The 27702-nt window shown below is 40.9% G+C and overlaps 3 protein-coding genes across 8 annotated transcripts; 1 reads left to right on the top strand and 2 right to left on the bottom strand.

Annotated features, from left to right (window-relative positions):
- Window positions 1-113: 113 nt before the first annotated feature.
- Window positions 114-17850, bottom strand: rnf40 (ring finger protein 40). Its single transcript, XM_026178831.2, has 20 exons — window positions 17715-17850; window positions 17162-17309; window positions 16873-17040; window positions 15584-15878; window positions 12787-12987; window positions 10849-10970; window positions 10561-10707; window positions 9423-9497; window positions 9179-9298; window positions 8877-9056; window positions 8332-8467; window positions 7850-7971; window positions 7474-7745; window positions 7085-7202; window positions 6825-6974; window positions 2802-3014; window positions 2561-2686; window positions 1867-2007; window positions 1678-1779; window positions 114-1372 (listed from the first exon to the last, which is right to left on the bottom strand). Exons 2-20 carry the CDS (start codon window positions 17297-17299, stop codon window positions 1196-1198), a joined length of 3003 nt encoding a protein of 1000 aa, XP_026034616.1. The 5' UTR covers window positions 17300-17309; window positions 17715-17850; the 3' UTR covers window positions 114-1195.
- Window positions 17851-18058: 208 nt separating this feature from the next.
- On the top strand, window positions 18059-23586 carry phkg2 (phosphorylase kinase, gamma 2 (testis)). The gene is made up of 10 exons (XM_026178833.2): window positions 18059-18260; window positions 18499-18610; window positions 19759-19934; window positions 20034-20088; window positions 20197-20262; window positions 21152-21315; window positions 21398-21488; window positions 21575-21728; window positions 21873-21998; window positions 22093-23586. The coding sequence occupies exons 2-10, from the start codon at window positions 18516-18518 to the stop codon at window positions 22336-22338; spliced, it is 1173 nt and encodes a 390-aa protein (XP_026034618.1). The 5' UTR covers window positions 18059-18260; window positions 18499-18515; the 3' UTR covers window positions 22339-23586.
- Window positions 23172-27673, bottom strand: cfap119 (cilia and flagella associated protein 119). Of its 6 annotated transcripts, none has more exons than XM_080305148.1 (9): window positions 27537-27673; window positions 26823-26857; window positions 26652-26717; window positions 26399-26562; window positions 26003-26073; window positions 25775-25891; window positions 25014-25092; window positions 23912-23986; window positions 23172-23805 (listed from the first exon to the last, which is right to left on the bottom strand). In XM_080305148.1, the coding sequence occupies exons 2-9, from the start codon at window positions 26828-26830 to the stop codon at window positions 23651-23653; spliced, it is 735 nt and encodes a 244-aa protein (XP_080161274.1). In that variant the 5' UTR covers window positions 26831-26857; window positions 27537-27673; the 3' UTR covers window positions 23172-23650. The 6 variants fall into 6 exon arrangements, with proteins under 6 accessions (XP_080161274.1, XP_026034622.1, XP_080161273.1 ...); XM_026178837.2 differs by having other exon boundaries at window positions 26652-26712; XM_080305147.1 differs by having other exon boundaries at window positions 27522-27662.
- Window positions 27674-27702: the final 29 nt, after the last annotated feature.

The following is a 27702-nucleotide window of genomic DNA, read 5'->3' as shown; positions in this document are numbered from 1 at the left end:
TGTCTCTCAGGCATTGTTAATACTATAGCATAACTAAAGACGTAAGGCAGCTCTGGCTGTTTTACTTTATATATTAGAAACATATTTAGTTGTAACCATGCGAGCCTGGGGGATGTAAAGAACGACTTCTTTTAATTTGTGAGTTTAAACTTCAGCTTCAATGACTTTATGGGACCTCCAAAAAACCAGCAGGACTTAAACAATTCAAAGCAATATTTCAAGATGATCGAACACAGTTCACTGCAGTTCCAAGTTTTTAAAACGATACATTAAAAGATAAAAGAGAGAGAGAGACTGCAAAAGTGGGTCCGGTATGTGAAAAAGAGACCATTTTAACACAGTAAAGAACAGCAAAGACAGGAGAACAGTGCCGAGCAGCTCAACTTGTAAGAGAAAAATCACTGTGCACGAAAAAAACTGTTTATTAACTACAAAACAAACACTCAGTCCGATGTGTCACTAAAACCCTTTTCAGACATGCACTCATGAGCAGGCCTGCTTTCAGTCTGACTCAGCACCCTGATCACTTTTTCACAGCAGCAAACTCACTAATTTGGACCTAACAACCTTGATCACTCACTAAAGTCTTATGAATTTACATTGCAAGTTGCTCAGCTCACTGCAATGCTTTTGACACCAACAGCATGTGCTTAAGAACGTTTTTTTTCTTCCATTTAAAATAAGATTAAAAACACTCCTCCATGATGCTTTTTCCCCCCATTCCCAATTCAGAAGAGTGATTGCTCTCGGAGTGGGCGTGATAGGGGTGGGAGGATTTTGTTATCATTTGCTGCAGCGCGTGCTGACTCAGAAACCCTGCTCTGGGTGACAGCAGGTAAGACGACTAAACGTTAGGGAAGTGTGGAGCGTACAGTGGCTCTCTGCGTCACTGTAAAGCCGTTAGGAGCATTAACAATGACCCGTGTTTGACTGACAGGATGTCGTGCATTTAATGTCTGAAAAGGGCTTTTCTGTTTGGTCACCAACTTAATGAAAAAAAATAACCAAGATGGATTAAAACAAGTCCTTCCAAAGAGATTAAAAACAGGGGACACACTCATCTGTGATCCCAGAAATGTCTGCCTCTTTGAATAAATCTCCAGTTCCTTTATCACTTTTCTATTTATTTCTCTCCTTTGGTTCTGTCTACTATTTTCTGTAGTCACGCCTCGTTTTCTTCTTCTTCCAGAGTGACTTAAGTGATGTAGATGCGGTGGAAGTCGTTGGCTCCGAACGCACAGTTGCACTTGGGGCACTTCCTCTGTCGGGTGTCGTAACGCATCTTCAGACATTCGTAGCAGAAAACGTGGAAACACTTGGTGAGCACCGTCTCCTTGTCTCGGGTGTTACAACAGGGGCAACGCAGCTTGGCCTGAAAACAGACAAACACACATGTGTATGGGCCATATGTGAGCTCAGTCATTACCTAATTTTCCTGAGTAATATAACTACTACTCAAGGGTATAACAAACAAGTTTCATGTCCCTGAAGCGCAGACAAATCACTGAATGGCCCGTGCTCACAACTGAAACACAGCCAGTAAAGCAAATTCCAAAGCCGGAGCATTTGCATTAATTTTACTAGACAGTTATGTTTTATGTAGCTATCCAACTTCAGACTGTGCCTGGGAGCTATTGGTGTGTTTGTGTTCTCTGCACACAGCCTCCTCTTTCTCACCTTGTACTGATTGATCTCCTCCTGCAGAATCTCGTCTGCATCCGAGTACATCTCCACCTTCTTCTGTTTCTCCAGCTTCCTTCTGAGCCTGGACAGATCCTCCTGTAAGGACAGAATCCCCAAGATGTTAGACCTGCATCCTCCAATCAGAGCTTTAGATTTGGAGTGACACTCGCAGTGCATGCATACCTGTGCTCGCTTCAGGTTGCTGCTCTCCCTCTCCCGGGCAGTGCGGTTCTCAGCCACAGAGACTTGGATCTCCTTCAGCTTGGCCTGCGTGTGCTCCAGCTGCACCTTCAGGTCCTCTGCCAGCTGTGCGGCCTCCACTGCCTGCAGCGAGGAAGGAAACAGGCGCACTCAATAAAAACACCTAACGATGACAACTTTCAGATGTAATGTGGCGGTGGTATGGTGAGCATTATGAGTTTTTAGGCTATTCTTCAACTCTGTTTCGATTACGTAAGCAGTCCCTTTGTCGTGTTTTGGGACTCATTTTAATGTTATTGGTGACTGTTCTTATTTGTGGGCAAAAAAATAAAAAAATAAATAAAATAAATAAAAATCCTTATATGTGACAAGATGACCTCAATAACTTTGTCTCAGTGTCTGCAGTGTTTCCCATCAATTACCAGAAACATCGAAACCAAAACTACTTGAGAAAAAAAAAAGGCAAATGTGGCCACAGGGACAAATTCTGGGTCTAATATTTGAACTTTTTACATGCTTAAATGCTTAAATGACAATGAGAGCCTGTGCTTTTGGCCTGCAGCCCCAGTGTTAGTGTGGAGTGATTACACTGGCTTGTTTTGGGTCAACATAAACAGGGGTCTTCTAAAGTGGATTCTCTATATAAAACATCCTTCTGATTGATGGTCCTCCTCACCTTCCTCTTGTTCAGCTCTAGTGCTTGTGTTCTGACAGCCAGTTCCTTTTCCAGAGCTGCCAGGGTGCTCTGTAGGACTCCCTCTTTTTCTTCCAATTTCTGCACAACCAGCAGCTGGGCATCCACCTAAAAGAGGGAGCAAAAAGTAGCCAGCGAGTGCTTCACTGCTCTGACCCAATTTTTTATTTTTTATTTTTTAAACACACAAGTGCTGCCTTGTCAGGTTAAAGTTGTACCTCACCTGGGTTTTGAAAGCAAGAACTTGGTCAGCCAGCTCCTCCTTCTCCTCTTTCAGCAGCTTGTAGATCTGGTTAGATTTAATTCGCTCGCTCATTAGCTTAAAATTGGCATCGTCCTTCTCGCGCAACTGCTGCAACAGCCGGCTGTTCTGCTCCTGCATGTCTTCAAAGGCCTGGCCTGTTACATCCATCTCACTCAACAGGGCTTCCTCCTCCTGAAAAACACATGCGTCAGATATTAAAAACAGTGAAAAGAGTGACAGTCAGCTGTGCTGCTTCTGCCCTCCAGTTTATGAAACAGGCGGGGCTCGATTTCAACAGCAGTTTTCAGTCTTTAAGATAAGAATGTGACGAGGACACGCAGGTTTGACCTCCAAAAGTACCACTTCTAAATAACTGTAAAAGAATCACAAGGATTTAATTTTCCAAACTACTTTCTTACGACTCAAAGACATAAACAGAGACTCTTTTCTTTTTTCCCCCCAGTTCTGAAAACCTGTGCATCCTTGATCAATGTGCCATCAAGAATGAGCAACTTGCTGAGCTCTTTTCATTTGGGGATGCCATCCTATCTTACATTAAACTTATAGTCACCCATCACTAGTTCATGATATCAAACTAGCACAGAATTTGGACATCCAACTCATTTTACATGGCCTACCACACACAACCTGTTTTGATCTGAAGTCGAATGAATCAAACTCCACTTTCTGTCAGTGTAAAGACATTTACCTACACAGTTAACCCTTGAGATGTCTTAATATAAGAAAAAGTGCAATTTCTATAGATGGTGAAAAACAGAAACCTTTCTGTCTTTTAGCTGTTTATCTGTTACTACATTGCTACTGTATGAATGGCTGAGGGTAGGTCTTGATTAATAGGAAAAGCTGTAAAAAATTAAGAAAACCGTTAAAATTCCAAAAATGTATTTTCCAATACTTTCCAGGGGCTGGACTGGAGTCGTTGCCGGGCCGATTCTGGCCCCCGGGCCTCGTTTTTGACAGCCCCTGGTCTACAGCTCGGAAATGCTTCCCTTGTCGCCTTATTAATTTTCACTAAAAGCAGTTGTTAGGCTGTATTTTGATTTTATGATTGTATAATATACTCTAGAGAACAACTCATTTCATAAAGCTTTTACTAAAAAAAAACAAGCTCCAGCACTAAAACAAAGTTGTTTTTGGGATAAAGATGGCTTTTCCCCAGCATTAGCAGTGCTGCTCAACAGCTGTTCAACACTACTGACAAAAGAGAAGCATTTAGTTAAATGCATAAGTTATGCATCAAAAAATAAAGGGGGGAAAAGCCTTATACTTGTACACAATTATCTGCTTCTTCTCTTGAGACTATGTTGCACATTAAGATCAATTAGCTGAATTTTCATGTAGGTGGTGTTTGCAGCTCAGTGGGCAAAAAGCAGAAGTTTGACACAGTACACTGGACTAAGAGCCACGATTTTGTGCCACTCTCCCTCTCTTTTTAATGAGTCAGTCAGTTCTGAATTGAATCAAGATACTGCCAAAGATTCCCACCCTACTATTCAAGACTGCGGACGTCTCAATACAGACACACCTGGTTTGTTTTTAGGTAAAAAATTAGCTTTGCTTTATTTGTAAATTTTGGTTCAAGCTGTTTTTTTTTATGAACCAGCTAGGGCCTATAAACAAAAGTCAGATGAACTCATAAGTAGCCTGTTTATTGGATAGTTTTGGCAGTTAAATTCTGGCAGCCGAGGACTGAGGGGAACAAATCAAACACATCTGACACCACTGGAGTTTTAGTTGCTGCGCTTTAACTTTATACCAGATATTAAGGCAAAAGTGAAAAGCTGAATAAATATTTCACTGCAGGCTGTGTTTTACCTCCTGTTAATTATGTTCTGCAAGACCTCCCAAGCATGAGGACATACAGACCATCAGAGCTCAACATCTGTTTTCTTAATGTTCAGTTATTTGCACCAGAATTCACCATTTCTTGGCTGACATAGGTGAAGAGAGTGATTAACATTTATTCATAAACCTCTCCTACTCTCAGCAAAATTAATATCATGACAAGAAAAAGAAAAAAAGCATCCCATTATCTAATATGGGTGTAGCCACCATCTATGCAGAATAACAGTGACATGACTTGAACAGCGTTTAACCCAAGGCTGATAAAGATTTGAATGTCATGAGTATCTGCCCTCTTATTTTCTGCATTTTCTTACAAATGAAATTCCTTAAGCGTTTCAACATTTGCATGACAGCACAGCCAAGTGAGTGAGCTCAGAGTGCTTTGCATACTGAAGATATATCACATTGGATCAACCCAAAAAAAATAATAATAATAATATGTCCCCACCCAAAATGAATTCTCACACTCTGGTCTAAAACTGTTCCCCTTAAACTGTCAGGATAATCGTGGCACAGTGTTGCTGCGAGACAAGAGGGTGAATATTTCTGCTAGATAGCATAAAGTTTAAGTTGCTTTTCAAAGTGACCAGAACATCAGTGGCATAGCAGCTCACCTGGCTCACAATTCACCGGTTAGTATAAAGTGTTGAGTACAAAAAGAAAGTGATAAGACTTTATTGCACAAACAGCCATATCCAGGACACAATAACCTTGCTCTATTAAAGCATTTAAGTTCAGGAGTCTGGTGACCACATGATCATTAGTAACCATAGCCACACAAAGCATGCACATGCACATGCCCAAGCGCTGACCATACTACTTATGTTAACACAATGGTGATAGGAAGGCACAAAACATCATGGGAGTCAGCCAGCAGGACCAAGGTCATGATCATCACCATACAACACAGGATATTGTATATTTAGTGATCTTTCAAGCTATTTCAGGAAATTCACTCTTTATCAATGTGTGCATGCAAAATGTATCAACATCGAGATTTTGTTCGGAAAACATTCGATTCAGTCAACATCCAGTGAGAATCTGATGAAGTTGTAAGCAGTGTGCCTGAAGGCTTTGCTAAAAACAACAATTATGACCCTGATCCTGATCATTAGTAAAATTAGAGTGAAGAGCAACCAACACTCTAAGAATAACAATTCTTGTGAAATATGGACAGACTAATCATGACATAAGCTTATGTTATGCAAAATGAACAACAAATTTAGACTGTATTGTGCAAGAAAACCTTTGCACATTTACGACGAAGAGGAAGAAAGAGAGAAATGACGGTGCTAAAAAAAAGAAAATCTGTTTATCTTTGTTTCATTAGAAACTTTTACCATTTGGGAACTTTAACCCACCAGCTTTCTAGTACAAAATCTGTAGTTTACATCCCAGTGAAAACACTTTGTCCTATCTCCAGTGAACCAGGTCAAAACAGACAAATACAGACAATGTGCTGACATTTCAGCATTTCAGGTGTTAAGAGAGCTGTTGGTACTCCAGCAAAGACAAATGCTTTTAAGTGCCACTAGACACGTATCTCCTAACACTGAAATTGGGAGTGCCTACTAAAAAAGGGCAAAAAAATAAAAAAGTAAAAATTGCAAAAGAAATTCAAATTTGAGCGCATGGATTATCAAAGGGATGGTGCCAGTAACAATAATCGTGACAGCTCAAAACATTACCAGCAGGTTAGCATTAGCATACTCAGCTGATCAGAGCCAGGCCACAGCGTAAGCTTTCAGTTCCTCTTTGGTCGTCTAAGATTAGTAGAACTCCTTCCTTAGGCAAATGCAATACTCACTGCACTACTTTCAATCTTAACACCGCTGATTGTTTATATTCAACGCCGGTGGAAACCCCAAAAGCTTAAATATGGCATTTTTATAAGGTTTATGGTTCAAATATTTTATTAGGTACAAAACTCGTCACATGGAAGACAAAGAGCTTAGGACGAGCTTCTTAGGCATCACGTTTTGCCGACATTAACTTTTTATAAACTGGAAAGTAAAAGAGAAATAACGAGGAGGTAAAAACACAGGTTAAGGTGAAGTGCTCTGAGAAGATTACCACTGCACTGCACTGCACTGCACTCACACACACACACACACACACACACACACACACACACACCTGTTTAGTGGCAGCGAGTTTCTTCTGCAGGTGCTCAATGGTCTCTTCTGCCACTCGTATTTTCCTGAGGGCGTCTTCATCAGCCAGTTTTTTGCTCTCCTTCCTCTCCCTCTCCTCGAGCTCTCGCACTCGCATCCTCAGCTCATCCACCTGGACCATAAGAGACAGAGAGCTTACTTTGTTTTGTTAAATATCTAACCTACCAGTTGCTCTAAAAAGCAAGTGAAAGAGTACAAACGGAAAGGAAAAACAAAACAAACCTCAGCTTTAGATTTGCGTTCGGCCGCCATCAGCTGCACTTTATCTCTTTGCTCCTTTGGCGCTGACTTATACATGTCCAGCAGAAGTTTCATCTCTTTCTGGGACTCTTGGGCTTTCCTGATTGGTTAGAGATTACATTAAAATAAACAGTCATGGCATTTTAATTAGCAGAGTGCTTCTAATTATGAAAACAAAACACTGGCAGACTTTGCAGTTCTTAGAGTAACACTATGACTAGACTTCCTACAATCTGCAAGATTTCCTATTTGTTTTATAATAAAGATAATTTGAAAATATTCATCATGAGAGTAACAACATTTTAGGAAATGTGTGTTTATCGCATTTAGTTACTACATATGAATGTGGAGTTAAATAGAGGGCAGTGTACTTGAGTTCTACTCTGAGCATCTTCAGTGTGTCTGAGTCTTTCCTCTTCAGCTCGTCGCTGCGCTGCCTCTCCCTCTCCCGCTCCCTCTCTCGTTCTCGCTCGGCCTCCCTCTCCCTCTCCCGCTCCCTCTCTCGGGCTCGCTGTCTCTCCAGCTCCCTCCTCCTCTCCTCTTCTTCCTCCTGGTCTTCATCCTCCTCCTTTTTCACGTCAATGCTGTCGCTCGTCGTCTCCTCCAAAATCAGAACTCCAGTGTCGCCACTCTGACAGCGTAACTGTTGATGGCACAACGGTTTTACTGAGAATCATCATCAGACACCTCAGAACAGACACCTCAATTAGATAATGTAAGCGCATGTTAGTAAATGACGTAACCTACCTTGTTGATCTCCAGCTGCGTTTCCCGCAATTTCCTCTTGTAGCGTTGCACGTCGCCTTTCAACTGCAGGTTGTGGTTCTGGAGGCTGCTGATCAAATGTCGCATCTCCCTGTTGATCGGTCCTGAGAAAAAGATGAAAGCCCGACAGTCAGTGGGTGTTTTTGAGTTTGACTCATTCAGCACTCTCAGCTAGCATCACGAAGCTGTAAATGATGAGTTTAATCACATAGTGCACAGAACTGACAGCTTGATACGGATGATATGCAATATTCTCTGCAGAGCTGAGAGAGGATTAGTTTGCTGACTGATATCTTCCTTAATATCCACTCGAGTACCACCCACAAAATATGGTACATTTCTTTCTTCTACTGAGCTTTGAAGCACATTAAAAAATATAACAAATACAGTTTCATTCTCGACAGACGAATATACACGCAAAACAATGTCCCTGACTGAAGTGTGAGAGTGTTTTGAAAAGGTACCTGCTTGCTCGTTGGCTGCCAGGTTCTGCTCAAATTCAATACGCAGCATCTCATATTCTTTGCGCACCTGGGCCAGAGTATCTTCCAGCTGGATGACCTCAGTCCGCAGCTTCTTCTGAAGAGACAGCTCATCACTCTGAAAGGTTAAAAACAGTGAGACATTATTCTCCATGTTTCTGAGTGTTAACAACAACTAGTGCTGTCAGCGTTAATCTCGTCTAAGTGACGTTAACGCCATAACTGCATTAACGCAGCAAATGTCTGTTAACGAGTCACCGCGGATCGACCCGCGGTGAGTTGACCACGCATTAGCGTGGTTAACTCGTTAATGGAGATTTGCCGGATTAATGCGGTTATGGCGTTAACGTCATTTTAATGAGATTAACGCTGACAGCACTAATAACAACACATACAAGTTTAAACTGTAAAAAATATACTGCAATGCACTGCAAGCTTAGGCTGAAGGAGCTGCTCCGGAGTCTCATCTTTTCTCTGAATCATATTAATGTTGACACAAACACACAAAGAAATGCTCTGAGAGTCACCTCCATGTGCTCAATCTGTCGGAGATGGGCGTTCTTCGCCGTGAGCAGGAGAGCCCGTGCCTCATCCAGCTGGGTTTTCACTCCTAGAGACTCGTTGTACAGGAGGGAGAACTGAGACTGCAGACATTTGTACTCTAACGTTTCCTTCACAACCTCCTCTGGAATATTACGCAGGTCCATCTGAAAAGCCCAGATGTGGAGTGAGATGACATGCAGGGCTAAACCATGAAAATCATTCAAATAAAGAAGGAAAATGAAATTAGCCTCCCGTCTCACAGGTATGCAGATTCAAATACATTTACCTTGAGCTTCTCACTCTCCCTCACAGCCTCCTGGAGCTCCACCTGTAGTTTTTCTAATTCTGCCATGCGACTATTTGCCAGCTCCTGGTTGTGCTCCAGCTCTGCATTGAGACTCTCAAACTATTAAAAAAAAGGGAAAAGAAGACCACATTGTAAAAGAAATGTGGACTTTTGGAGGCAAGTTGCATATAAAAACGTGTTACACAACACTAAGTAAAGATTTAAACATGTACTTTCGTCTAACCTTTTGAATGTTCAGTGTAATCTGGCCTCCAGCCAGCCCACCTGAGCTGCCAGTGCTGCTGTATCCTGACTTGAGCTGCAGACAGAAAACACAGAAAATGTGTCAGGAAGTAACAACATAAAGTAAATGATTGTTATTGTGTGCGTTTAAAAAAAAAAAGAAGAAAAAAGTGTCACATCTGCACATGCAGTTATGGACAAACAAGCTATTTTAACTAAAAACACTTGTGTGCATATCCACATAGTTTGCATCAAAGTCTTACAGTGTACATTTAAAAGAAAAAAAGAAAAAGACAAACAAATCTTGCCGACCCGGGCTAGAGATCAAATCCATGAAGCAAGATTGGAAGTTTGGGGTTAGAGCTACTTTAACTCACAAAGGGAGAAATATTTAGTTTGAAGAAACATCTGCTGAGGTGACTTCAGCAGGTCCCTGCACTTTCTAACTAAAACTGATGATTTGCATAGTGATGGAAATTCACAAATTAGACCTGCAATCAGCCTACAGAGAGAAAAAAAATCTGTGGTGTTAGATGATCCAGCAGGATACATTTGTCAAACTTCAAAGTAAAGCTTACTACAAAAAAGGGCAGTCTGCCTTTCAAAACAACCACTCTGAACTTAGATCTTAATCCAATCCACCTCAAGTGCACACCAGACTTTCTAAGAATATGCCAGACCTGAAGCAGCTCTGTAAGGAAGCATGGACTAACAACCAGCCAAAATAAACTAATTCCAATTTGCACTATGATGAAAATATGTAAGTAATGTGTTCAACAAAGACTCAAAAGAATACATTTGGCTTATTAGTTAAAGCAGATTGTGTTTGTCTGTACTTGTGAACAAAAGCATACAACTCTACTCTGTAATTCTTCTGACATCCAATTTTCATGATCAGAAAACTGCTGTGCTTCTACTGATGCACAGCCCACCTTTGAGCTGTGCACCAGTAGAAGCAGCTGTTTTGACATGCATTGATGCTTAGAGCCTTATCAATGTCAACTCATGTATTAGAGGGAAAACGACAGAGCCTACGCCTAGTGGAAAGATTTAAAAATAAATATGCACACTATAAAAAGAAAAAGAAAAAAAAAAGGGGGCTGATGCAAAAGTTGCAAAGGGACATTAAACAAACACACCTGCTCCATGGCCTCTGCTAGGTGTTTGTTAAGCTTTTGTTCCCTATTGCGCAGTTTCTCAATGTCCCACTGCAGGTCCTCCACCGTTGTCTCCATCTCAGTCACCTTGGTCTCTGAGCTGGTCACCTTGTCCACGAGCTCATTATACTGCAGGAGAGTGGGACATGTGAATAGTTGCTGCATCACTAGTTTTCCTCATTCATTCACCCTGAAACACTCGAAATAACTACACTTGCAAACAGTCAACGTGTATGGTGAGTCACTTAAACAATACTAAGGACTTTGTACCTCCATGGACATCTTATGGTGTCTTCCCTGCAGGAGAGTGGCTAAGTCTCGCAGTCGAGTGTTCTCGTCCAGCAGAGTGCAGTTCAGATTGATGATGTCAGACTGGCTGTCATCTTCAAATCCTGCCAAACCAAACCAAAAAAAACCCAAAACCCCCAATACTGTCATTCTAATTTGGCCAAACTAACAAGTATCAAAGGAAGCACTCCAACAACTCAGTTATGATGCATTAAACTCAAAAATCTAGTAATTAGTTTAATGTAAATGATGTAAGATACAGTGCTCAGAGGTTTACTTACACTCATGCACATGAATGTCAGGGTAATTTGGACTTGATTTATTTGAACTGTTCTTTTTTTCAGGATAGAGGGATTTTGAATTTATTTTTGATTTTTTCAAAACCACACAGGGTCAAACGTATCCATATCCAAACACACACACGCCCACTAATATTTGATCAAACATCCCTTAGCAAATTGCTCCCCAATCAAATGTTTTTCATATCCATCAACATGCTTCTTGCTGAATATTTTACCACTCCTCTTAGCAGAATTGTTACGTTTAAATTGGTTGGTTTCCAGGCACAGATTGGGCTTTTTAACATGGTCCACAAATTCTCAACTGGGGTAAGAGCGATGCTTTGGAAAGGCCATTCCAGCAGCTTAACATTAGCCTGCTTTATCCTTTTCAAAACCATTTTGGATGTGTTTGGCATCAGTGTCCCAATGGAACACCTGTGTCACACTGTCAAACTTTGTGTGTGATTTGAGATGAAATTTGAAGAATTTGGAGGTAGTCCTCTTCCGCCGTCATTATTCCATCCACTTTGTGCAATGTACAAGCACCACAGGCAGCAAAACAGCCCCAAAGCATGACCATGTTTGACAACTCAACTCTTAGATTTGAAAGCCTCATCTCTACTACTCCAAACATACCTCCTTTCATTGTGTCCAAACGGCTCAAAGAGGTTTCAACTCTCATCCGAGAAGCTTCTTCACTTCTAAGAGCAACTGGTGGAGAGTCCCAGATTTTTAAGCCCCATTTGTCATGCCTTCAAGAAACTTAAAGTCCAGACACTTTTCTTTCCAAGCTCCTTAGACTACAATGACCTGGATGACTGAGAGCCTTCTACAACACACTTTTCTCCTGAAGGTATTTGGCTTGTGAAATTTGGGCTGATCCAAATTTCATTTGAGCCTGAAGGTGTCAACTTCGGTTCAGAGACTTCCTTCTTGGTCGGCGCCCTCTCAGTCCATGGCGATGTGAAACTCCCTTCACTCTGGCCATTGATCCTGGTGTTTCAGCAGCTTCCAGTTCCTGGGATGTTCCTGAACATCCTAACCAACATCCTCTCATCTGAGAGTGAAAATTTGGGTCTTCTTACAATATTTTGCAAATTTGTGACACATCTGAATAATTTGTATTTATGCACATTTGTTTAAGTTCTTCACAAATAACTGCAGGAGACATTCCCAGCTTTTGTAAATACAGTTCTCCTTCACAGATCTTCACTGAGTTCTTTGGACTTTCCTATTTTTCTGAGTATTGGTAGTCCACAGAGTGCTGTCAAACAAATATTTTTTATGCTGACAGAGAGAAACCACTAGTTGTAGTCCATCATGATCACAAAGAGAAGTTAACAAACCTGAACCTTGTCAAGTTAAAAGAAACTGTAGAACCTTCAACATATTTACAGATTTAAATGAGTTCATGTATATATTTGATTCTGTATAAATTAATTTAACCCTGTGTAAATTAGAAAAAATCCAAATGAAATTCAAACTTGTGCACCTAATTTTTGACTTTTAAATGTCACTGAAGATTAAAAAAAAAAATGGAAAAAGAACAGTTCAAAGAAATCACTATGATGAACGTATGTGAACTTCTGACTATAACTGTACATTTAAGTGTCAATAACAAACATTTCTCCACAGTTACCTGCAGCTTGGACCACCTTGCACATGTCACTGATGTGACTGTGCAGCCTATCAAAGACGCAGACCAAGCAGGCGATGGCTTCTTTGCTGAACTGCATGCGGTCCTGGAGGTGCAGAGTTAGTTCCTCCTCACTGCTCTGCTCCAGAGTCGACAAGAAACCCTTGGCATTTTCACTCAGGGGAGGAGGTGGTGGTGATGTATCTGCACATATGTAAAAATGATAAAGTCAGCAAGTAACAATTTGATAGAATTCTTAAATATCAATTTAAAAAAAAATTACAATTAAAACAGTAATCTATTGCTGGCACAGTCCAATGTGGTAAAGTCTGGTATAAACAAGTATTTTCCGAGTAATTTGTTATTTAAATACAAAGCAAAGAAAAAAGAAATCTGCCAAATACAGACTGTGTAGATTGGGACTAAAGTCTTGATAATACTCTAGATTTCTGCAGTTTGTAGCCAGCAGTACATGCTAACAGATGGAAGAAATACTGCAACAGTTGCCTTCTTTAGCCCACTATCATTCCCTTTTGCCTCACTATAATTCAGGGGTCAGCAACCCTGGGCATGCTTGCAACAGCTGGCACGCGAAGGGTTAACTGATGGCACGACCATAGCTGGACTGGCCATCGGCCGTTGGTGATTTTTCGTTTTTATGGGCCGAAGATTTTTTTTTAATTTTCTTTTTTAGTAACGGTAATAAACAATGAGAGGTGGTGGACTGGTCAGGTGCTGGCCGATGTGTAAAAATAACTCCGTTGTTTGGTGGTGGCAATGGCGGAGATTCCACAGAGGCCAGCAGGTGGATGAGGGAAAGGGGAGGCAGGAGGAGAGACCCGAGGCGGGCGCCGAGTGTCAGGTGAACTGAACTTAAGGTAAGAAGTTATGACCTGCAGTCTATCTGGGTTAGATATAAACCAAGTTTAGGTGGAGTTTATTTTCGTTGTGCTGACTTTTTACAGTCAGTTACAATAACTCGTACGATGTTACTGATAGTGAACTTTATTTTTATTCATAAGGTACGTTAGTAGAGTTGCCAACCGTCCCGTAAAAAATGGAATCGTCCCACATTCAGAGAAAATATTACGCGTTTCGTATTGAGCCAAAAAGGAACACAGTTTGTCCCGTACTTCAGCTAGAATGAAACAAAGACACAAAGCTGGATTTATTCTGTCTTTATGCTGCACAGCTGCCTCTTCTTCTCTCATTCTCTCCCCCTCCCTCTCCTGTTGTTACTTCAATCATGAAACTGATCAATGATCAGCTGATCGGCTTTTCTCTCTTGTTTGTTTATCTCCTACTTTGCACCAGAAAGAAGAAACCAGCGGATGTCGCACTAAACAACAGCAGCACGTTTAAGCTTGATCAGCTGTTGTTTAAATTTATTTAATATTAATTTATTTGTAATTAATTTTTTGTCCCAGTCCAGCCCTGGGCAAGACACGTAGTGAATTAATCTGAGAAGGTGCATTAAAACATAAATAGCCAGGCCAGCAGTGCACATCGCAAATCAGCTCGCATAGACACATTAGTCGTGCCGCTTCTTAATGAGAGTATCTTAGCCAACAACCCCAACTACCAGATTCAACTTGTAATTGGCTAAAAATCACTTAGCCTACCGGTGAGAGGGATGTTGCTAGCTGGCAGTTTTTTCAAGCGATGTTGAAATTTCCACATTCCAACACTTCAAATGCTTCAGGAGCTTTCCGCTCAGCGCAGCATCAGCACCACGGAAATACACAGATACATCCGTAGGCTCGAGACAGAATTCACAATGTGCTTTTAGGACTTTCAGGTATATGGACCAATGTTTTCTTTTCTGATCAAACCAGAAAGGTTTAATGAGCAGCTGGATTTGTCTCGCATTAACTGGCTGGACACAGAGGACATCAAAATGCAGCTGATTGAACTGAAAAGCTCGACTCTGTGGGGGGGTCAAAGTTTGCAGAACTACAAACGCAGTTGGAATCCATAGCTGTGCATGTTCATGGAGCTTGCATTTTCACCTGCTGGACATCACTACCTGACAATTTTAACTGTCTTCAGAACATTGCAGAGGCCTTATTGACAGTATCTGGCTCTACATGTCTGTGTGAGCAGATTTTCTCTCACATGAAGAGTGTCCTCAGGTAGCCGTCTGAATTCTGGACACTCGGAGACCTGTGTCTCTGAGTGGGAGACCAGAGATCACATTAACATGCGTATCTCTGTATTAACAAACATGCCACATTGGCCCAGTTTATTATTTCTTATCATTGTTGTGAGGAGACCATAAATAGCACTTGCGTTTTCTGTTGTACAGTTCATTTGCTGTTATGGAGTTTTTGTTATGGATAAAAAGTGTCTTTTTTTGTTTCAAAATAGCTGATAACTATTTACTGATAGCTGCCAACATCTGCAAACAAATACAATTGTATAAAGTTGTTCTATGTAGTGTGTAACTGTTCATATAGAGCGTTATTAAATTTATTGCTAATGCAATTATATGGCACACTGACTTCTGAGGAAACTAGATGGCACTCATCAGAAAGGTTGCCTACCCCTGCTATAATTTAATACGCATCTTGAATAATGGTCAACACACAATAAACAAGAATATCCTTAAATTACAAGGCCTGAAGTTCAGTCTTGTTGCATAAAATTAGCTATCAATATAAATAGTAGTGACTCAGACTGATGTAACTTCATGAGTAATGAAAGTCATAAAGATGCACTAAGTTAAATTGAGAATGAATGAATAAAGCAGATTACAATAGTCTATGACAGACGATTTGTCATAAAAAAAAAAATTGCTAACCTGTTTTTGTATCCGATTGCGGCTCTGTTGGTGTCAGTAAATCGTCTCCAGTGGGAGGAGGGGGCTGCTGCTGCTCCTCTTCCTGACACTCCTCTTGTTGCTGCTCTGGCCGCTCACCCTCGTTCTGGGCCTCTGGCACAGGAGGGGGAGGCACGCCAGAAGGCAAAGCCAGGTTGACACCATCTTCCTCCATTGGTGTTTGATCGGGGATGGTTGCTGAGGGTGGGGCGGGGGTAGAAACAACTGGAGGATCTGGCTCAATACGTTTGCGCAGAATGCGCACGTTTTCTTCCAACTGCAAGTCAGATAGACATAGAAAAAGGTGTTAATTCTCTTTACAAGTTATTACCATGAGTTTAAGCCTTAGTACAGCTAAGTATATGTATAGCGACACTGCTTTGTGATCCTTCGATGTAAGCTCTTCCTATCATTGTGACGCAGAATTCACCAAGCGTTGGATTGTTCACGTACCAATAGGGAACGTGAGCTGGGATTAGACCACCTGATGATGTGTTGTTGCAATAGTAATCCTGCTCAGTACAAGAGGAACCGCAGGTTCAGACATTTGGTGTCTAGTGCTTGGCTGAGGAGCCAAAGGTGCAAAGCTACCATCTGTGGGATTATGACTAAACAGCCCGCCGGTGTAGGAGAGCTGTTTGTGACTGAACTGGGGGACGGCCGAACAACAGTCGCCCCTCTCCAATTGTGCACCCATGTTTGTGGAGAACGTGTTGCTAAATAACTTCTAAACATCCTGATAACCAACCAATACCTGTCACTATGTGTACAATCAGGTTAAGGCAGACAGGTGGAAAACATGTACAGGATACATAGGACGTGGAGCCTGGACCTATGTATATAACAACTATCCTCCTAGACATGCTGATCAATCTGGATGAAACCTACTATATAACCTGCCTAAGGTACCATGATTATCTATAACACCTATATAGCTTTTGGGAGTTATTTTTATAACACTCAGATCCTTACAAATTACAAAAAGATGACAATCCATCAGATGGAAGAGCTGGGAAATGCTTTCTTAATTTATACATGCACATGTGCCTGCTATAATTGGTAACAGGAAAAAATATTAAGATCTGCAATTACCAGATATAAGCCAAATTGGTTTGCCTCACACAAATGCAAGCGTGCTAAAAAAACAGATTCATCTGACCGCTGCATTTAAATGAGGTTTTTATAAAATGTGCCAGTTCTTAAATCAGGTTAGAGTGGAAACTAAAATTCAAGAATGGATTCTAACAATATAATGAAATGCACAGAATTACTTGTGACCAGTAGCGATTAACAATCAGCAAGGTAGTGTCATCAGTGGCTTGTCTCTTCTCCAGCTTCTCAATTTTCTCTCTCAGCTCATCCTCCATTGCCTGTCTCTGCTCCAAGCGTTCACATAGCTTCTTATTCTTGAACTGGAGAACCTTCATGTCCATTTCCTCCTGAATTAACAAACACATACAAACAGAGAAACAAAATAATGAGTGTTAGGGATTGTAGATGTTGTCTGGCAAAAATAGATGACAGATTGTGCCTTGAGAGTGTGAGGACCATATAACTCACCGTAGAGGAGACTCCAGCTATGCGTATTGGCTCAATTAGCGTGGTGGTGGTCTTCTCTTCTTTCTTGCTTTTCTTTTCAGGTGGGCCAGGGGGGCTGTCCCCGCCTGGGGGACGCTTTCCTCCCCCAGCACCTGACATCGTTCCTTCCCTGCATTACATCAAGCAAGGCATGAAGAATTATAATTCATTCATTTTGTGACAGCAAAGGGACGGCGTTAGCCTTAAATCAAAAATGCAATTTTAAATTTTAAAAGGTTCACTTTTCTGGTCCAGTAGTATTTACATGCCGACTTATTACTGTATAAAAGGTATGCCTGCAGAATTACCAACCATCTTAATTCCATATTGCTACAAAGATTAAAGATCTTTTGCAAGCTTGCAGCTTGCTACTGCTAACCATGCTAATGCTACGCTAAGGCTAACGGACGGCGTTATTGGTTCAAGATTCCGAGGTGGTCGGGGTTTTTATTCATTATCCATCCCTACATACACAAAATGTTCTTAAACAGGCATATGTGTGTCTTTTCACAAGAGAAATGTTATCATTACAAACCTTAACAACCAGTAGCTGAAACGTAAGTCAGGACATCAGAGAAGCAACAGGAAATATGCAGCTAACGCTTCTTCTTCGTTGGTTTTAAATGTTCCTTACAATAACGGGAGAGCATTAGCGCCGCCTATTGCTTGCAATTCACATAATGTAAAGATTAAGTATTCCCGTTGGTAACAACAAGTAAAATTAAGAAAATCACTCAAAACACGGACTACTTCCTTGGGATACGGTGCTTTGAAGTGCAGCTACTCGAATTTATCTGGAGAGTGTATTCGAGACCTCAAAAATGCAAACCATGCTGTCACGTCCCCTCCGGCCTCTCGGGGGCGCTCCTGCGGCACACTGTAATAATAACTTCCAGGACTGTGACCAGAATGTAAACAGTGCTCAGGTGATAGCTAACTGCTGTTAACATTAACGGTAGCTAATTTCGTTACTGTAGCCGCTTAATCGCACACGTTATGGCTTCACTATAGATTCCTCGACCTGAGAGGGCTTCCTGATTCCTCGTTTCCCTCTCTGTCTTGTCGTTTGATTGCATAAATGGTGAGTAGCTTCCTGTTCGGTCAGTGAACCTGCTGCTGTATCAAGGCCATAGCAAAGACAGTTACCTAACCGTTTTGATGGACTTCTAAATAACAATAGGTCGAGGAGATGTGTGTATACACGTTTGACCTGCTAACTAGATTTAAACTAAAGCTAAGGGCACAAGAGTTAGGTAACTAGTTCCTGTTTATTCAGAACCACTGGTACAAACTAAGACACGTGACTATTTTTTTAACAGCTCCATAAGCTGTAAACATGACCAAAGACATCGTTGTTGGGGACGAACTACCAGACTGGGTGGGGGCCAAGGAGTTTTATCAGAAGTATGATCCTAAAGAGGTGATTGGCAGGTAAGTCAACCAAAATAGATATACAATGCTGTTAAAAAGCATCCATCGTGATTTGTTTGTTGCTGTCGTTGCTTTTCATATTTGTTACACTGTATGTTTCATATCATCAATAAATTTTAAATATTAGACAAAGATAACCCAAATAAATTCGAAAGGAGGAGAGAGGGAGGGGAGAGGGAGGGGAAACAGGAGGACAAAGGAGGGAACAACTAAGCTGTAGTGCCTCTTCACCTCACTGTGCAATACCTTTTGTGCAATACTTTTGTAAATAGTCAACGGTGCAATAGACTCAATACTTGAAATGTGCAATTCACTTGTATTTTTATTTTTATTCCTATTTATTCTATTTATCCCCTTCGTATATTTTATTTATATTGTCTCTGTATTTATATATATGTGTGTGTGTATAACTCTGTAACTTCTGTCGGTGCTGTGCTTTTTTGGAAATCGAATTTCCCAGAGGAACCCACCCGAGGGATTAATAAAGTTCTATCTTATCTTATCTTATCTTATCTTATCTTATCTTATCTTATCTTAAATGCAGTTTTTGTTTATTAAAGGTGGAAAAAAAAGTTACTGACATCTATCAATCTTGAAAGAGTTACAAAAACAAGCCTTTGGAACTCCATGGAGAAATGGAGAAAACCTGAAAATGCGGTGAACCTTCCTAGGAGTGGCCGGCCTTAAAATGACTCCAAGATGCCACCGACAACATCCAGGACGTCACAAAAGAACCCAGAGCTACATCTAAAGAACTGTGGGCCTAACTTGCCCCAGGAGCTGCTTTACTGCCTCAGAACCTCAATAACTTGCTATAATTGATGAAACAATGAATTCTGCGCTCTACCAGAAGATCCAGAAGGAGAATGTACAGCAGTCTGTTAAGCCACTGACACTCAAGCCCACACGGGTTATGCAGCAGAACAATGATCCAAAACACACCAGCAAGTCCACATCTGAATTCTAAGAAGAGTGGAACAAAAGTGTGTTCAGGTTATCTTTGTCTAATATTAAAATGAGTATAATGATCTGAAACATGTAAGTGGAATGGGGCAAATACTGTACACAGAGCTACTGTGTACATTTTTAAAACCGTGTCATTTCTTTAATAATGTTGAAAATGCACTGTATTGTATGCTCATTGTCAGGGGTGTGAGCAGTGTGGTGCGCAGGTGTGTGCACAGACACACGGGCCAGGAGCTGGCGGTGAAGATTATCGAGATCACAGCTGAGAAGATGACAATCCAGCAGTTGGAGGAGGTGAAAATTTCCACGCTGAAAGAGATCCAAGTGCTCAACATGGTGAAGGGACACCCCTCCATCAGTACGTTGCTGTTCTCTCTCCTTTTGTTAAGGAATCATAAAATTTCTTTCCATAAAGTTTGGTAAGTGTTAAAGTTTTCTTCTGTTTCATTCCCTTTAGTCACCCTCATTGATTCCTATGAGTCTGCTACATTCATATTTTTGGTGTTTGATCTGTGAGTATGAGGACAAAAAACTATTAAACTAAATACTTTTTACACTCCCAACCTGAAATTCAATTTTTTTTCAACAACATTTGTCAATTTGCTGTCTTTTGTTGACAGCATGAGACGTGGAGAGCTGTTTGACTACCTCACAGAAAAAGTTACCTTAAGTGAGAAGGAAACCAGGTGAGCCGCAGCATGACTGCACTATATCTGTATTAATTAATACTAGCAGCATTTTGCATTGGGCACATCATAAAGTTCTGTTTCTGCAGACCATATTGCAAAATATGCCGCCTTTCAAGATTTTATTTAAAAGTTATCCAGCGAGCAGCTCTGCGTTAAAGAGCTGCTGAATATCTAAATATAATCACACGTTTGGTGTCGACTCCCACTTTTAATCTCGTGTCACGCAGCCCAACTTAATCTCACATCAAAAAAGCCGAAGCCTCAAAGCTGCAGCTTTAAAAAAGAAAAACACTCATGTTTTTGGGGTGGTTGTTGTAGTTTTGTAGTGTTTGTTATTAGCATTGTCCTGCTGAAAAATGCAAGGCCTTCCCAGAAAAAATGTCTGGATGGGAGCACATGTTGCTCTAAAACTTGTATATACATTTCATCACAGATGTTGCCTTTCCAGATGTGCAAGATCACAGTCGCAGTGCTGCTTTTTAGCTTTGTTGCTTGCGTACAGAGATTTCTCCAGATTCTCTGAGTTGAGGTTATGGGAGTTCATATTATGTATAGTAGATAATGAGGTATTCAAAGTCTTTGCAACTCATTGAGGAACATTATTCTAAAATTGCTTCACAATTTTTAGATGCAGGTTTTTGCAGATTGTTGACTCTCTACCCATCTTTATTTCTGAGAAGCTCTGATTCTCTAAGATTTTCATTTTATACCCAATCATTTTAATCACTTGGTGAAGCCAGCAATGTTGTGTATCCCATGAATAATCAAGCCAAAGATATGATTAAAATTACACAAACATATTACACAGTGTTTACTCTGAACCTTAGACACGCTCGGACGAAATCTATTTTACACGGATCAAATGTGTGTATTCGGTTCTTTACAGGAGCATGATGCGAGCTCTGCTGGAGGCCGTGCAATACCTTCATTCCCTCAACATCGTACACCGGGATCTGAAACCGGAGAACATTCTCCTGGACGATTATGGCCATATCAAACTCTCTGACTTTGGTTTTTCCGTGCAGCTACAACCTGGGGAGAAGCTTCGAGGTATGGCTGTGGATCATGAGCATATCCTGTGACAAGTGTTCATCCATTATTAGTTTAAAACAATCTTTTCTGTTATAATCAGAGCTCTGTGGGACACCTGGTTATTTGGCGCCCGAAATACTAAAGTGTTCCATGGATGAAATGCACCCAGGCTACGGCAAGGAGGTCGATCTGTGAGTCTGTCTTTGTTCGGCGGAGATTTACAAACGTGCTACTTCTCACTGCCGTTTCTAACATTTGCATGGTGTGTGTTTCTAAGCTGGGCCTGTGGAGTCATCCTCTTCACCTTACTAGCTGGCTCGCCTCCATTCTGGCACCGTAAGCAGATGCTGATGCTGAGGATGATAATGGAGGGTCGCTATCAGTTCAGCTCCCCAGAGTGGGACGACCGGTCTGACACTGTGAAGGATCTGGTAAGCTCATACAGTCAGCTTATTCTGTACTGCAGCAACCCTAATATTGACATTTTCAGTGCAAAGAATAAATCATATTGCAGTATTTGCATCTCTTAAATCATTCATGTGTACTTCTGTAATCTTTGTGCTTGTGATACTCAGATATCCAGGCTGCTGGTGGTGGACCCAGCTAACCGTCTCACTGCTGAGCAAGCCTTGGCCCATTCCTTCTTCAGGCAGTACCAGCGGGAGGATGTGAGGCTCTTCAGCCCCAGAAAGACGTTTAGGGTGAGCCGCTGTGTTAGCCCAGCATTGTTATTGCCGCTGATTTAAACTGTCTGTGGAAAAAGGAAATAACTTCCACATGCTTCCATGCATCCAGGTTCTGATAGTGAGCGTGCTCGCCTGCATCAGGATGTACAGCCGCTACCGCAGGGTGCGGCCGCTAACCCGAGAGGTGCTGGCGAGGGATCCTTACTCCATCCGCGGCGTGCGCAAGCTCATCGACGGCTGCGCCTTCCGGATCTACGGGCACTGGGTCAAGAAAGGGGAGCAGCAGAACCGAGCAGCCCTCTTTCAGAACACTGCTAAGATCATGCTGCTAGAGCTGGAGGAGTTTGAAACATAAAAGGTCAACCTCGTCGCTCAAAAACGCTTTTATGTATCCGTTTGCATGTGCTGTCATTGCGGTGTTTGCTCCATCGAGTTACTGTTTCAAGATAAGGAATGCAGGGACGGGGGATCTTTGTGTGCCTTAATGCGCATCGTGGCTCTGAAAGTTCAAGATAAGCATGCACCACTTAATATTCCTTATCTGTTGTTGTCTGAAACTCCCTGTCAGGTCATCCGGTTTGCAGTGCAATTTGCCGTTAGGACACCTTGCACGATCTCTTTAGTAAAACTCATCATAATATATATTTAGGATTTTATGTGTTAATCGTCCGTTATAACTGAGTAGGCCAGTGGCGTCAAACTCATTTTAATTCATGGGCCACATGCAGCCCAATTTGATCGCAAGTAAAAGTGTTTCATAATAAAAATCTATTTTAAAAAAATCTTAAAAATGTTCCTTTTCTTTTAGCGGCGAGTACAATTATGTATTTAATAAATCCTACATTTACTAAACAGATGATGGTGAAATTAAGTGTCGCTCTTAACGACTTACAAGACGAGTGGCCCACAGTGTGTGTGTTTGACCCCTCTGATGTAGAGAAAGCACTGTGTAGGTTAAGTGGAAATCAAAGCACTGAGATTAGTTATTAGTTATATACCTAGTATGCTCATATTGACTCTACTTGAGTAGCTTTGCATGATTCACGGTTCATAAAAACACTTGTATGTCTTTTACTGCGCATTAGTGCAGACCTTCAGGCCACACGACCATTAAGCCAACTTTCTTCCTTATTACCTGAAACTTTAATATAACACGTAACATTGTAATACTACAAAAACAGCAGAAAATAAGGAAAAAGCATAATAAGTCTCCTTTATTAGACACATACAGGTACATAGAAGTGCTGCGTTAAAGCTCAGATTTACATATATGCCAGTATTACGAGTCAGCACTGGGGCACATGTGTGAAATATTCAAGTTAAATATTTGGAGTGTTTGTCGTGTTTCATGCATGCAAGCATTCCTCAACAGGAAACCCACTCAAGACTAACTGTGAACATCGTTTGCGACTGTAAAACTAACAAGCACCATTCCTAACTCAGTTCATTCTTTCATCTAGAGAGAATTACGTTCTTTTGATTTCCTGGAAGTGCCTGTTTGGGGAAAAAAACATGTAATTATATAAATGCAGGTATAAAGTATGTTGTGCTGTACATGGAGAAAAATGGTTTTATTGACAATAAAACAAATGTTTTAATCGTGCTGCTTTGTAGGAGTGCTTTGTTTGAAATCTACCACCTATCTAGATGGGGTAAAAAAAAGTGTGTTATTTTTTGGCTTTGTGGCTGTTCTGTGAGTAATCTAAAGCACTGTTTTGCTGAGATGCTTTTTCTTTAATCCGCTGATCTAGTTGCCCAGACACAAGCATCATCTGCTCTCTGACTTGTTGCTCTATCAGCGCCTTCAGCTCAGATGTGGCTCCTGAAAGAGAGGAAATGAAGCCGTTCCTTGCATGACTTTGCTTGGGCTGTGTTGGACTGTAAAAGTTATGCCTGCAGCATAACTGCTGCGCTGCCGTGATTTTTACCTGCTGGGGCCGCGATGGAGGCTTGCTGTGTTTCAGAAGACGTCCCATCTTCCGCCTCTGTCTCATTCTCAACACCTGGTCGGATAAAAGTAATAATAAATATAGCTCAGTACTTTTTTTTTTTACTTTTTTTTTCTAAATATCCCATTTTTAATGCAACACATAACAAGGCAGGTGCTGGATTGGAGGAGTTTTTTTTTTTCTTTTAATATTCATTTCCACAGGAAGTGAAAAGGAGATTAAGAATGTTTTGCAAGAGTACATCTGATCCAATTTCACTCTAACCACAACTGTGCAAGATTGGATCACACATGTAGTCACTGCAAAGAGGTAGAAGACGATTTTTATACACTACATGAACTGAATTTCTGAGCCAGCTATACAAAGAAATCCATGCCATGAAGCACCCGGCATACTGTTTCTGTACTGGTGATAATTCCAGAGAAGGGTCGGAGCTCTGCAGTTAAGTGAGCCAGCAAAGCATTGGCTGGGTTTCTGCAGTTCCTAAAAGCGTCTACTTTGCAATAATCTCACTTACAGGTGATGGTAGAATATGTATGAGAGAAAAATTTTTACAAAATGAGTTGTTACAATGGCGACATCCTATTACAGCGCCACGCTCAAATTCAGTGAGCTCTTTAGAGCGACCCATTCTTTCACAAATGTTTGTAAAGGCAGACTGCGTAGCTTGTTGCTTCATTTTATGCATCTGTGGCAATGCGACTGAAAACATCTGAATTTACTTTCTTTCTTATCTTAACACTGTATGATTTCAGATTGCTTTTCCTTTTTTTGTCTTCATTGTCTGACAGCTTTGTTTGTGCCAAACACGTTTGCTTTTCCAAGATGAACTCTGTAAATTCTCTATAGGCTCTTCTTCGTGTGTTACTTTTATCTGTTTTTGTTTATTCATTTCTATTCGTGTTATTTCTGTTAATACAGTATATGTGTGATATGGCATTGTCTAAACTGACAGGCAGGAGGGTAAAAGAAAGAGGGAGAAAGAAAAAAGGGAACAGGGGAGAATAAAGGCGAGAATAAAATATAATTGCTCTCCCCCGCTATATGTAACTTTAATGCTACTAAAAACTTTGCTTTTTACCTGGCGCAGAAGAATCCTCCACGGTAGGGGATCCAATATCCGGCATCCCAGAGTATCTCAAAGACAGATCAAGATTCACCTGTTGGTGGAAAAAAAACTTACTTAAAATGTATTTGGTACACAGGGGGCACTACTGAGAACAGGAAAGCTGCACAAAGGGTAACTAACATGGCCCAAAAAAATCATTGGCTGCCCACTGCCACCCCTGGAGGCCATCACCAGATCCTCCTGTCTCAGGAAAAACCAGGGCCATCACAGGTGACCCCTGGTAGGCACCTCCAGACTCACTAACAGCTTCTTGCCCTGGGCCATTCAGACTGTTAACACTATCCCCCCACAACACACCCACCCACCTCTAGCCACTCAGAATCTATTCAGACCAAGTCTTTTCTTTGCACTATCTCCAAGCACTTTGCTCTCCATTGTGTGCCTTTCTATTGCTTTGTACATACATATATACATATTCCTCTAGTTTGTATATATCTCTTCTGTTCCTATATATTCCTGATGTCTTTACTATTTTGTTTTTTTTTACTCCTGCACAGCTGTCGTGGAGCACCCATAATTTCCTTGTATGACAATGACAATAAAGGGTTATTCTATTCTATTCTATATTTGTTTGTTTGTATATTTGTGATATAATTTATTATTTCACAAACAAGCATGTAGCACTAAATACAATCTATGTGCTTTAGAAATACATTTTACTTTACCTAATGACAAATACTGAAAACTCAAGTCAGTTAATTCATGACATTTACCTGTGTGGTAAAGATATATTTATATAGCTTGTAGTGTTTCATGTAGTTGTTGAGGATGTATGTTAAGACACGGTTAACCTCATCAGCATTGAAGAGGCTGATGCTGAACGGAGGCCGCTGTAGAGGGGAGACACACACGCACACACAAACACACTATGAATCAGCATTACAGTCGTGGATCTGTATGAGTTTGAAAATGAAACAGTGACTGCCAAATTTTGCACACACCCTGACTGAGTGGCATAACAGAAGCTCTCTGCAGTACTTGAAACACTGCTCCGAGTTATTGAGTGGAGTTTCTGCAAGAAAGGAGGTTCAGACACATGTCATGTAAAGTTAAAGGATACTTTGGCATTTAATGGTGGTGATGCAAGTCACGTGACACTAGGTCAACAATCTTACTGAGTTAATCACTGACTCATAAGATTGTACAGTATTTCCTTCAATTGCCTAAATACTGTATTTTTTTACAGACTTAACAGAAGAGTTGAGTCTGCGCTAAACAAATGTTGTGAGGAGAAGAGATCATTTGTACTGTTTTGATTTTAAACACATCATTTTCAAAGCCACATAGACCCCCGCCTTGCTGACTACACATAGTTAAGATAAAGCTACTTTGCTTACCCACGTTGGCTTCATGAATTGACTTGATAATGGACAAGAGAGTAGACGTTTGTTCTTTGTTGAAGCTGTGCTCTCTGCAGAAAAGCACCGTCTGAACGTACAGCTCCAGAAGAACTCCCTTTCTGGGTTCAGGGAGGTCAACTCGAAGCACACTGCACAGAGCACTGTCACAGAGGAGAACAAGTAACCCCCCCTAAATAACGTCTGTGCCCTATAATTGAGTGATTATTGTTTATAAATGAGTGACAGAAACCTCTCCAGATCGGGAATGGATTGCATTTTGTTGATCTCTTCCATATCATGGTAGCTTACATCTGTCCTGAGGGAAATAGATTCATGGATAAATACAATCAGGCAGGCAAAGTGTAAATAAAATGGAAGCTAACGAAAATGATCTGCACCGTGTGTGTGACCCAGCTCTCACCATAGCATCACTTTAGCTTTCAGGTCATGTGGTAGCTACAAAAGAAAACGATGCTTTTTATACATTGTAATCCATTACAAATAATAATAAAAGCTCTGTCAATTGTAAGATGTAACATGAATATTTATGCCAAAATTGTTTTTTTTTTAATTAACAGAGGCTAAATGAGTAGGAAGTAAAGAGAACCGAACACAGAAGCAGCGAATAAAACTTGAAGAGCATACCTTAATTGTCCCATCCATTTTTAAAAGTTATTATTTCTTTAGGTGAAATAACTAGCTATAGTTAAAATGGACAGACTTCAAAACATGTTTTACAGTTTAAAGAAAATATATCAGAAAATAAATCTGCCTGGAGTATGCTCCGTTTTGTTAGCCACCTGTATCCTAGCAACAGGCCACTTTTTTCTTTTTCCGTTTCAGTGTCCTACAAAATAAAACAACTAAATAAACATTACTTTACTGTTTATCACATTATTATACATCATGTTATATAATTTAATAGATCTTATTTATGCAGCAATGCTCTTAAAGGTAACGGCATGAGCCGCACTGATTTGTTATTATCTTATAATTTAATGTAAAGTGAAGTGCCCACCCCCCCGCAAACACACACACACACACACACGCACACACACACGCACACAACGAAATAAAACAAAAAGAAAACCAAAACAATAATAATGAATTAATTAAAAACCTCATCACTTGGTACATTTGCAAGTCCTCGGTTAAACCCATGATGATGAGATCAGCGCTCTGTGGGAGTCATCCATCTGCTGTTGGATTTCTTGTTCTTGTGGCTGAAAATAGGAGGCTAACGACCTTTGGCTGTATGTTTTCGGATCGTTATGCCAAACGTAGTGCCAACATAATGCAGG

This window comes from Astatotilapia calliptera, chromosome 8 (genome assembly GCF_964374335.1).
Source record: "Astatotilapia calliptera chromosome 8, fAstCal68.1, whole genome shotgun sequence".
NCBI lineage: Eukaryota > Metazoa > Chordata > Actinopteri > Cichliformes > Cichlidae > Astatotilapia > Astatotilapia calliptera.
The sequence above is the reverse complement of the archived record's forward strand: the minus strand, read 5'-3'. Positions and strand labels throughout refer to the sequence as shown.